This window comes from Anomaloglossus baeobatrachus, chromosome 1 (assembly GCF_048569485.1).
Source record: "Anomaloglossus baeobatrachus isolate aAnoBae1 chromosome 1, aAnoBae1.hap1, whole genome shotgun sequence".
Lineage (NCBI taxonomy): Eukaryota > Metazoa > Chordata > Amphibia > Anura > Aromobatidae > Anomaloglossus > Anomaloglossus baeobatrachus.
The window spans coordinates 633,243,448-633,255,744 of NC_134353.1; the positions used below are offsets into that span (position 1 = coordinate 633,243,448).

Sequence of the window (12,297 nt, forward strand, 5' to 3'; positions counted from 1 at the left end):
TTGAGAAACATGTGATGGTGTCTCCGCAGGCCTTCTTGCTTTGAATATTTCCCAGGGGGCATTGCTCTAGAATCACTGCGTTGAGAAACACGTGATGGTGTCTCCGCAGTGGTGGATGTTGATCTCCCTAAGGTCAACCATCCTTGCTCACATAGTCTTTTACTAGGCAATGTCCCACTAGCCAGATTCCTACTCCACACTGATGAGGGGCAAATACCCCGAAACGGGTGTCTGTGGATGGATACCATGTTTGACATAGGTGGTCTCCTTGACTGGAGACTGCCCTTCCCGTGGTTGTTCCTTCCCGGTGAAAGACCTGGCTAGTTTCCTGCCAGCGTTGAGAAACATGTGATGGTGTCTCCGCAGGCCCTCTTGCTTTGTGTGTATATATATATATATATATATATATATATCTATCTGTGTGTGTGTGTGTGTGTGTGTGTATATATATATATATGTGTGTGTGTGTGTATATATATAAGTGTATATAGATATGTATGTGTCATATATATATATTAGATTAATTATAATTAGATAATTCTTAAAAGATTATATATATATAATCTTTTAAGAATTATCTAATCCTCAAAAGGATGTCAGGATCACCTTCTATTAAAAAAACAAATATCCACTAAAGCGGATATATCTGTCGCTATATCCCCTTACTATATCTATAGGGGATTAACACCTCTTTCAATGGTATCCTATACACCAATTCAGAAGGCCAAATTACAGAATCATATATATAGTGTATAGATTCGTAGGATTTACATAAAAGGCTAAAGAAGATCCAATGCTGAAAATAATCGGGGATCAAAACCTCAAGAAAAAGGAACTGTCTCACCCAATCCAGTGTAGTGATGTTCCTATAAGGCATATATTATCACTCTTTCAGGCATCTCAGCGGTCTCTCTATCCCTGGACTCACGATCCCTTAGAATGAATTCATTGCCACATCATTTCCCTTCTCCCGACGTGTTTCATTTGATAATTAATCTTCAGGGGAGTGAAAGAAGGAGGCCCCTAATATACTGGGCCACATCAAGACATACAGGCAGCGACAGCGGGACTCTATGATGTGCACAGCATACACACGCACACAGGATGATGTTCTTACAGCTCCCCACACATTCAATATGTTGCTCCAACAACACATTCCTACACACAGTATAATAGCACCAACAGCCCACCACGCACACTTTGAAGGCCCTTACAGCTTACCACACACAGTATGTTGGGCTCCACAGCCCACCAAACAGAGTCTTATAGAGATCCACAGATCTACACAGTTTGATGGACTGAGGCTCCCACAGGCGCAGTCTTGTAACATCATTGCTACTGCTGTGCTGAGGCTCAGCTGCACAGGCTGAATGGTGGATGAAGTAGTTTATGGTTCCCTGTTCCACCATTGTTTCACGGGTGAAATTGAGAGGTTGGGTGAGGAAGTTGGCCGATTAGTGTGGTATTCAGGCCACTGTTTTTTGCGCTTTAGCTGTCCCAGTCAGACAAGAACAGCAAAAGGGCTAGATTTAGTATGCGTTTTGCGTCTTGCCCATTTCTGCTGATAGAGGTCTTTGTTGGAAAACACCTTTAATGTACTTACCAGGATCTTGATCTCTCTTCACACAAGTTTTCACAGTATACGAACCAATTGCATCCATTGTATATTGCAAGTATTTAAAGGGGTTATCCTGGACTTCTATTTTTTTTCTTCTATTGGAGTAAGCACTTCTTAGTAGGTTGTTGCTTACCACCTGCCAGTTCTGCCATGTTCCGAACGCTCCCGGCTTATGAAAAAAGTTCCTACTCTTCTGCTCTGTCAAAAGGACATCACTGCCGATGTAATGTTGACCTTAGCCCCATAGAAGAAAAAAAAACATCCCGGTTAAACCATTTAACTGAGTTACATGCATTTGATAGCAGTTTTGACTGACTGTGTGTGTATGTCGTTTTTTTAATATTATGTAGTCCATAGAACACAAAAGCCAAGTTTAGAGGAGCTGTCAGCTCAGGTCATGGGATCGCAGACGCCATAGACACCCCTTATACAGCTAAATATAACTTAACAATAAAAACACAGAAAACATATCTTGGTGAATAAAGGCCGCAGTGTTTATTAATGGGTTACATAATAATTTAACCATTAAATAATAATTTTAACCATTAAATAAATTAGACCAAAAAATAACCTCTTGTATAAATAATTAATCTTACAATATCTCAGAAAAAACACTGTCCACCCAGGCTTAGCTGGGCGACTACCCCAACTAATAAAACCGCGACTTAAAACTAAAGGGGGGGCGGGCGGGGAGCTGCTTGAATTCGCTTCCTGTCAGAACTGACACCTGACACCAGATGACAGTCTATATATCATTCACTTTTCCCGCCAAAAGCCAACAGCCAATCCTGTACCTGTTGCTCAAATCTGCCCAGTCAGCTGACTGGCTACAGAAGCACCTAGAAGGTAAGTACCATAAAACATAACAAAAGCGGGGGGGAAGAAATAGTGCAGAACAGACCATACCAACCACAATTAATGTACAAATTAATGAATACAAAACCATTAAAACAAGAATTAACGTGTCAGGCGACGCGAACCCATGAGTCCCCCCACGCTAAATGCTCTAAAGGGGGGGCCTTTTCATATGCCTTGTTACATGACAGTCATTGACTACAATTGCTGCTATTTTAGCTCTTTCCAATGTTGTCATTACTAGTTTTAATGGGTGCATCATTTAGAAGGTGGTTTCTTTTACATATACTACTTAGGGCCAATTTACAGGGGCAATTTGAGCCCATAAACTAGCACCATTTGCCAGTATACAAGTTGTTCCATACTTCTACCCCAATTAACAATCTAATCCGCCAAGAAACGATTGCTTTGCTTGTCTGTTGGATAATCTGTGGTATGTTTACATGGACCTTTAGGCTAAATGCAGACTATGTCTGTGCGCTTAGCCTGTGGGAGATTTTCCTTAACGTAAATATACTTTTACGTTCCCATAAGCCATCATTTACCAGATGGTGTGTTCTTTTGGCTTCTGTATTCGTGGTATGTCTCTGGATATTGTTTGCTTAACTGTGCTGACTGAATAATGTTTGTGCTGACAGTGCTTTCCTATATAAAAAAGGCCATCCCAAAAAACATCTATCTTATCTTATACATTTATTTGCAGTATATACTATTGTGGGTGGATGGACTGGCATCCATCCAGATTGAGGTCCGTGTCGGGTGCATAACTTCTGAATGGATGCACTTGAAGCCCCCTTAAAGGAAACCTGTAATTGGACTTATGCTGCCTAAACTACACACAGCATAAATCAAAGCCTAGATACATGATTGCAGCCAGGTATATTTTTTTCAGAAATGCTCCATCTAACCTTGGGACACATAGAACAGGTGTATAATATCAAGATTCATCCCTCACCCAGTCTTTGTTTGGTGAACCTGTGGGAGGATGGAGTGGATCTGGATTCCCCGGTAGCCCTGGGTATATCGCATTCTATACCAAGCAAGAAAGTTACTAGCATATCACTGGCTTGATCCCTCGCCTCCGACTATAGTAGAGCTAAAAAATAAATTTGAATAATTTACTTCGACTGGAGAGAGGAGTATATCTGAAGAGGAGGGCACTGGGCAAATTCTGTAAGATCTGACGGCCCTGGATGGATGTTCCTGGTCTTCCCTCCAATGCGCTAATACAGGATAGCATACTGGATAATTTGTTGTTATGTTTGCAATAGGGGGGCACCACTGAAGTACTGGGAGCTTGGAAATTCCATATGGTATCAGAGCCTCTGGGGGGCATTGAGAAGAGCAACAGAAATAATTTTGGTGTACCGAAAAGAGAGGGGGGTTAGATGTGATTGAGCGGAAAATGTTGTGTAGTGACATGGTCGGAGAATGAGTGTTGAGTGGGACAAACATAGTAGGAAAAACAACTTTTATCCTTAATGACTTTGTTATTTTAAAGAAGTTAAGTAGTTCAATTGGTTAGTTTATGGAAAATCAAAATACTATCATAAATGTGTATGAGGAGTAATTGTATAGCTCTGCATAATACGATGACATCCAACCTACTATAATAATGTACATTTATGTTATGCAATGATCATTTCTCTGTTTTGTACCCTTGTACCAATGTTTAATAAAAAAGATCTGATTTAAAAAAAAAAAAGAATCTATTAGACAATCCCTTAGTGGTAGACTTGTCAATCCTCTTGAGTGGCGCCAGACTAGCTCTGGCATTTCAAAGAAAAATATACCCGCCTGCAATTGTGCAGGCAAGCTATGATTCATGGGCAAAATAAGTCATGTTGTAATGCCACGTCAGGGATGCCAGCATACTCAATTGGAACACCAGCGTTCCCTTCACTAACTGATGTTGGGATGCCAACGTAATCAACTGTAATGCCAGTTTTCTTTGCACTAGCCGACAGGGACGCCAATGTATTCACTGCGCCTCTCCTCCGCCCAGCTGTTCCTCTTACAACTTACCCACCATGGCTCTTGGCTCTCAGTCCCTGTGCTCTGCACGTGGGTTTCCTGGACATGCACTTAGGGAGCGCACTCTCCCCACTTCTTAAATGGGCAGCATGCACACACCTGATGTATTCCCAGCCTAGTGCTAGGAAGTACCAGGTATTTCCCTGATATGTTCCCAGCCTATCACTCGGGAGTTCCAGATATTTAAGGCATCCTTCCCGAATGGGAGGTGCCTGTGCAATGTTATTTTTCAGTAACCTGTGTTCCTCATGGTTACTAGCTTGTTTTCTAGTCCCTGGAATCCTGCTCCAGATTCGACGCCCATATGCCCAATTCGTTCCTGATTATGTACCGGAATCTTGAGTGCCTGACCCTGCTCCAGTGTCCTGGTCCCTTCTGAGTTCCTGATTTCGTTTATAATATGTTCCTGGTCCCGGTTGCAGCCTGAGTTTTTTTTATCCCATTCCTGGTTCCAGCCTGAGTTCCTGATCCAATCCTGGTTCCCAGTTCCAGCCTGTGTTCCCGTGTCTGTTCCTGTGTCCTGGTGCCAGCCTGAATTCCTGATGCATTCCTGGTTCATGTTTCCAGCCTGAGTTCCTGATTCCGTTCCTAATCCTGTTCCTGTGTCCTAGTATTAGCCTATGTTCCTGTATCCATTTTTGTGTCCTGGTTCCAGCCAGTGTTCCTAAATCCGTTCTTGTGTCTCGGTGCCAGCTTGAGTACCTGATCTGTTCCTGGTTCCAGTCTGACTTTCTGATTCCATTCCTGTTCCTGTGTCCCGGTATCAGAATGTGTTCCTGTAGCCAGTACTGTGTCCCAGTACCAGCCTGAGTTCCTGATCCATTCCTGTGTCCCAGTAAACGACTGTGTTTCTGTATCCATTTCACGTTCCTGGTTCCAGACTTTTGGGTGCCCTGATCCTTGTTCTTAGTAATTAACCATATCTCCTTAAAGTTCTTGATCATTCAATAAGTGATTGAATTAGGGGCAATAGCAATATCCTTGCCTGTAAATCACTGTTGACTACTTGTGCGTCCTTGAAGGCACCAGACCACTTTTAAAGGATCCAGTCCACTCTTCTAATTTAAATCTGCATAAGCGAGTGATATTGGATTCCTCGTCCTCGTTAACTGTTTCTCCTAAGCTGAGATGATCACTGAAATTATGTAAGCAAGTCTTTTGATGACAGGGCTATAATTAAGTGAAATTGGGGTTTTGGGATTTAAGTTAATTCTCATGGCATGACATTTCATCTGATCACTTTTCATAATAATGTAGAGTTAATGCAAATTGCCACCATAAATACCGTAGCAGCAAAGTTTGTGAAAAATAAAATTAGTCTCAAAACTTTTGTCCACGACTGAACACGTAGGTCCACTGTCCTGGATCCAGTAGGAGCTGCCCAAGGAACACAGAGCAATGTCCCAACTCTCACTCACTCTGTCTGCACCAACTCATCTCTTACTGTGTGCGTTTTCATTGCTTAATTATTCTACCTCCTTTTTGGGGGGAGGGTCCAGCATCTCTCTGCTCTCTACATACTAACAATCATTTAAATAACACATTCTTCTGTTTTCTTGAAGTCTGGTCTCCCTCAAATTTGAACCACCAAGCAGCTGTAAAAGCTAGAAGCCATAGGGTATTCTTCTTCCTTACAGGCAGATTGTACTGATACATAGAGCTAAACAGGTTCTAGGCGTAAAATCATCATATTTTTTTTTTCTTCTGTAAAATTAAAAATAATTACAATCATGACATTTTTAATACACTTTAAAAAAATATACATCACCAATCAGCAAATAATAGAGACATATTTGGCATTCATGTAATTGTAACAACTTGTGCAATATAGTGAATGGTAACTGGTTTCAAAAATGGCATGATTGATTTTATTTTTTTTTTTTTTATTTCCCTTAAACCCATAAAAATGTAATACAAATGTAATGTGGAGGCTGTGTTCACACACAGCGCAAATGCTGTTTTTTTTCTGCAGTTCTCTCCACCACACTAGGCAATAATAATCTTCTCTAATTATTGCTGGTTTTTATGCTTCTCCCCCCCTCCTCCTTAATACCAGATTTGGGGCTACGCTCTGCTGTCCCAGGCAGTCTAATGAATGTCCCGCCGTGCCACTGCCTCCTCTGACATATCTTCCTGCGAGAAAGAAACAGTAAATCGGTGTGGCCATGGAATTGGCAAAAATGTGCTGCTGCGTAGTCATATTGCTTCTCCTTTAACTAATCTGTAAAAGTTTGAAGGTACGCATACATATATCTGCATCTATGAGCAGTTCATGTTTACTGGATATACTCATGCTTTTTATTTCCTTCAGAATTGGAGAACCTGAAGATTGTGCTGGAACTGTGTCCTTTCTCTGCTCTTCTGATGCTGCATATATCACTGGAGAAACTATAGTGGTTTCAGGAGGGGCGCAATCTCGTCTATGAACATCACATATCATATCTGTTATCCTTAAGTTTAATATATTTACAAGATTGGTTTTTTTTTTCATTAAATTTTTGAATGTATTATGAATTTCAAACTGTGCCATGCTACAGTACCTATAAGGAGGGGGAAACCATGCTCGGCCAGGAAACCAAGGATTGAAGTCCTAACATTGCAGTCATATAAACTGTATATACTCTCCAATTCACTTTCGTGTCTTTTCTATGCCTACTTTTTATAATTTGAATAATAATAAATGTAATGAAATTAATTGCTGTTTTTCTTTTACTGCTGAAAATAGTAAATAGCATTAAAGGAGTTGTCCACTATTAGGATAATCCTTGTCATGTTTGCCCCAATTAAAATAAAAAAAAATTATATTCTCCTCTTATGCCACTGCTATTCCAGTGGTGCTGGTGTCGCGGGCGGAGGGGACGCGCTCGCCACGCTCGGGTCCGGGGCTTCTGCTGCTGCTCGGTGGCTCGAGCTGTGGACCGGACCCGGGGACTCGAGCAGCGCTCCTCGCCCGTGAGTGAAAAGGGATGGTTTGGTTAGGGAGATTGTTCGTGACGCCACCCACGGGACGTGGTGATTATGGCACCACCTCTGCTGGTAACGGGGATCCCGGGAGAGATGGTAGGGTGCAGCTAAGATGTTGTCCCCTCCGTGGGTAGGGGGTTGGTGATGCCGGGGCCCGGTGGTGTAACGGGGAGGCTGGATGGCTGGGGTGCAGGGACTGCGCGGCGCGGTGCCGGACGGCACTGGTGTACTCACTCAGACAATCACTGACAGAGTCGCTGGTAAACCAAAACGGCCGAATGGACAGGTCCCGCAGCCGGCTGCAGTGTCGTTGTTGTGTTCTCCCCGGACGGCTGATATTGGTTGTCTTTCCCTGCACCTTTTAGAAATGTTCTGACTCCTGTGGTTGCCCACCGGTAGTCCGCTCCCCGGCATATAGGTGCCGTAGGAGCCCGTTTTACCCGCAGGCGCTGGCCCTTGGATCTCTAGCCTGTGGCGGTGGCTGTATATCCTCTCTGGGTGGACGGTTACCTTCAATCGGGACTTGGTTGTTAGGAAACCCCTGGGGTTCCTGTCACACTTGGATTTGACAATTGACGGCGGCTCCAAGCCTGATCTGGGTCCGATGGCCCTGCCTGTGTGCTTAGCTTCACTCCATTCCCCGGTCCGGTACCGGCGGGCTGACGCCCGACCCCGGTCCTTACGGCTCTGCGGAGTTCCACCAACTCCTGCAGACGGCCACCACCATCTGCCAACCTTGCTGTCAGTGCCTGGGCTCCTACCCAGACACCTCAAGTGTTTACTCCTCTCACTTTCACCTCCAAGACTGAACTGACACTTTTCCCGCCTCCAGGCCTGTGAACTCCTCGGTGGGTGGGGCCAACCGCCTGGCTCCGCCCCACCTGGTGTGGACATCAGGCCCTGGAGGGAGGCAACAAGGGTTTTTGATTGACTGTTGTAACTGCCTAGGGTGGGGGGGTGTGCTTGTTGTGTATGTGGGTATGGGTATGTTGTGTATGTGTATGTTGTTGTGTTGTGTATGTGTATGTTGTGTATCTTGTTGGGTATGTGACTACCTGGCTAGTCCAGGGCGTCACACTCGCACTCTCGGGGCTCATGTGAGGTTGTTACGTCACATGAGGCGCTTACCCAATCACTGCTGGATTTTCTCCTCCTGCTTTCGGATGTAGAGGTAACTAACAGGAAATGAGCGGCCAGCCGCAGCTCTCACTTCTTGTTAATTACCGTATTTTATGGATTATAAGACGCACTTTTCCTCCCAAAAATTTGGGAGGAAAGTGAGGGGTGCGTCTTAAAATCCCAATATAGCTTACCGGGGCGGGGCTGTTTGTGTGGCTCTGTGTGCCTGTCGGTGCTGGCGGCCGGCTGCCTCTCTGTGCTGGTGGGCGGGCGGGCGGCCTGCTGGCTGCCACTCTGTGCATGTGGCTGTGCGGACTGCGGTGGCTGTGTGGCGGGTGTCCCAGTCTGTCCGCGGTCCCTGTTTCAAATGATGGCAACGCTAGTCAGCGCTTGCGCAGGTGGAGCTCTTGGATGAGAGCTCCATCTGCACACGCACTGCTCTGGGCACCCTCATTTCAACCGGGAGTGCGGACATACTAGGACACTCACCGCACCGCCCTGCTCCACCACTGACTCGCCGCTGCCACCACGGACCTGCCATCGCTACCACTAACCCACCGCTGCCACCACTTACCCGCCGCTGCTGCCAGCACAACCTCTGCCTCCTGTGACCCGCTCCACCAATGCTGCCGCCCCCCTCCGGTAAGACAACACCATAAGTATAAGTCGAACCCCATTTTTATTTTTTTTTACCTTTTTTTTTTCTCTAAATTTGGGATGCGTCATAATCCGGTGCATCTTATAAGTACCGTATTTTTCGTTTTATAAGTCTGAAGGACCGAACAACCCCTTTAAAAACAGTGGTTAAATAATTAGGGAACAATCTTTTTTCATAGAAGAACAGTGATTGGCTGCATAGGTCAGATGCTGTAGTCGTGATATCACTTCTATGGTCTGTGAAAGACAAAGCAGTGGTGGACCTTGGGTGGGTGAATGTAGTTGAGTTTTTTCTTTGTTACGTTTGCAACATATAGATTTCAAATAATGTTTTCTTTAAACCCTTTTAAAATTAAACTAGCTGGGTGACGTAGTAGTAGTGGGGGAGTCATGTAGGAAGGATTATGACTGTACCCTATTACTGACACAGGGATGGACAAACCAAGAGAGGTGTGAACACTGCAATCCACAGGTCCCTATTCAGACTAGGAGAAACTCTAAATCAGACTCTGATTTGTTGCTGTCTGACCGCAGAGTTTGGCAACCTAAGATTACGCAATGGCTCCCTCACTCAATGTCGGCTGACCGTGAGTGTCCTTAACTGCTCCCTCAACTATAAACAAGTAAGAAAAAAAACCCCCTTAAATAAGTGCACACAAGCAGAGGGTGAGACACAGGGCTAAGAAAGTCTTCACACAGTCATACAGGGAAGATGGAGAAAGACTGAAGAAACCCAAAAGACTGGTATAAATGGAACCTCTCCAAATTCAAAAAGCAGCAGAATGAGAATTATTAAAGAACTCCAGACTAATGTTTTACAAAACCGGCTAGACTCGACCAAAGGCATTTTTGTTCAGAAAAAAAAATGAGTCATTTCACCAAATATTTTTTAAGCAAAGTGCATACAAAAAACTTCATTAAAGTGTCATGTGCATTAAAAACAGAAGGATTTTTTACAATTATTCATTCAGTGGTAAAATACACGAATACAGGAAAAATGGGTCCTTTTAAGCAAGTGACCCAAATGGCGGTACATTAAGCCAAGTAGTTTGCTCCAATGATACAATCTATGTATAATGCTGTATCACTCCGTATAGTTATGTCCAACCAAAATTTGATACCACAATGTCAATATTCCATTCGTAAATCAGTGCAAAACGTCAGTAAGCAGTCGATTTATACACCGCACATGTAGATACACTTTTCATCACCGACTACATTGGTACAAAGTATAGTGATTTTTCCAGGGAAATTACTGGCCAAAATGTTAAATTTATGAATAGGAAAGAATGGCTGAATCAAACACTGGTTACCGGATTTTACTATAGATATTCCAACATGGAGTATACATATATCCAGTGGAAAGTGAATAGCATTGTCATGTGTCACTCCATAAATTACCAATAGTTGCAAATAATAATACATGACAAACGCTCTCACATTCCACAGTCGCCTATACATATAAAGAGCATGCACAAGCTAAGTTGGAAAATCCAAGGCTAAATCGCCATTACCCATGTGGGGTGAAATAGGTCAGATGCGGTCAGGCTCCAGCTTGAATGAGAAGAATGCTGGGAAAGCAAACTCACAAACAAACTGCAGGGAAAAGCAATAAAAATAAATCAGCAAGAATATCCTTAACGGAAGAACTGTGACTATAAATCAAGCAAAATACTTCCACAGATAACATAGATGGTCATCAGCCGCACCCCAAAGGGGTCACAAACACATATAGAAAGAAAGACACCTTAAGTCAGATGTTCACTTAAAATATAGCAGAATCTCAACAATCAGGACATTACTATCATAGATAGTAGATTATTAGTATCCCAACACTGAACAATGTAAAAACAGAGTGTAGACTGGCTATACAAATAACATGCCCTGTATTACCAATGTCATATGCAATAACATGAGATGTATCAGTGGCATGCCCAGTAACTGATCATTATGCAAATAGTATCATACAAATAGTGCTCAATAGCAAAAGGCACAAAATATCCAATATGATAAACCATAGGCATCGTCCCAGAGAGGCATGTGCTGCTACATGTGCAGCTGAGATTTTGTTGTGGCGATTGAGCCGTAACTGTCTCCTGATGAACCCTATATATAAGTAGGGAGAAACGCGTTGAGACTGAGACTTTGATATGTATTACTGATTTGGATAAGGACTATGGAGAGCGTGGGAATTTTTGAATATTGGAGAGAATAAGTAGAATGGAGGTGTTCTCTTGAAAACGTCTGAGATAAGTACTATTTTTTTTCTGGTATCATATTTATCATCCTATGTGTCCTGACTCCTGATCAATAAGGAGGGAGATATAGGGATAGATACCGAGGGACAGCCGCCGAGGAATGGGGGCACCAATTTACATTTAGGGTGCGTGTAACATCAGTTATATCTCCATTGCTAGGTAGCGGAGAGAACTAGCGAGGGTCCTCCTAGAATCTATTATTAATGAATATTGATTGGTTTGTTATCCCAATGAAATATCTTTATTCAAGTATCTATATTTGACTAACGCTCTTTGTGGTCCTGGTCCAATCGGGTTATGTGTTCACGGTGTGGGAATGTTTGTGACTTTGTTTTTAAAAGAATATGAAATAAAGATGTGCTTTAATATATAGGAATTTAGGTAGTGTATAGTGTCTGTCTTTTCTGTATGATTATTTGTATGTGAATGTTTTCAAATATGTATACGCTTCTATATGACTATATCTGTGTATCTGTCATTATATGTGTGTGTACGCAGGTGTCTGTATGTGTAAACGGCTGTACGCAGGTGTGTGTATATGGCTGTACGCAGCTGTGTGTAGGTGTATACGGCTGTACGTAGCTGTGTGTAGGTGTATACGGCTCTACGCAGCTGTGTGTAGGTGTATACGGCTCTACGCAGGTGTGTGTAGGTGTATACAGCTCTACGCAGTGTGTAGGTGTATACGGCTGTACGCTGGTGTGTAGGTGTATACAGCTGTACGCTGGTGTGTAGGTGTATATGGCTGTACGCAGTGTAGGTGTATACGGCTGTACGCCGGTGTGTAGGTGT

The 12,297-nt window shown here is 43.3% G+C and overlaps 1 protein-coding gene across 2 annotated transcripts in view; it reads left to right on the forward strand.

Moving 5' to 3' along the window:
* The window catches only part of LOC142246243 (dehydrogenase/reductase SDR family member 4-like), a 107,670-nt gene extending 100,468 nt beyond the window's left edge, over window positions 1-7,202 (forward strand). For both annotated transcript variants that reach the window (XM_075319288.1, XM_075319281.1), the window contains exon 9: window positions 6,819-7,202. In XM_075319288.1, coding sequence (XP_075175403.1) covers window positions 6,819-6,933 — 115 coding nt within the window. In that variant the 3' untranslated portion in view covers window positions 6,934-7,202. The remainder of the gene's footprint in view (window positions 1-6,818) is intronic.
* The last annotated feature ends 5,095 nt before the right edge of the window (window positions 7,203-12,297 follow it).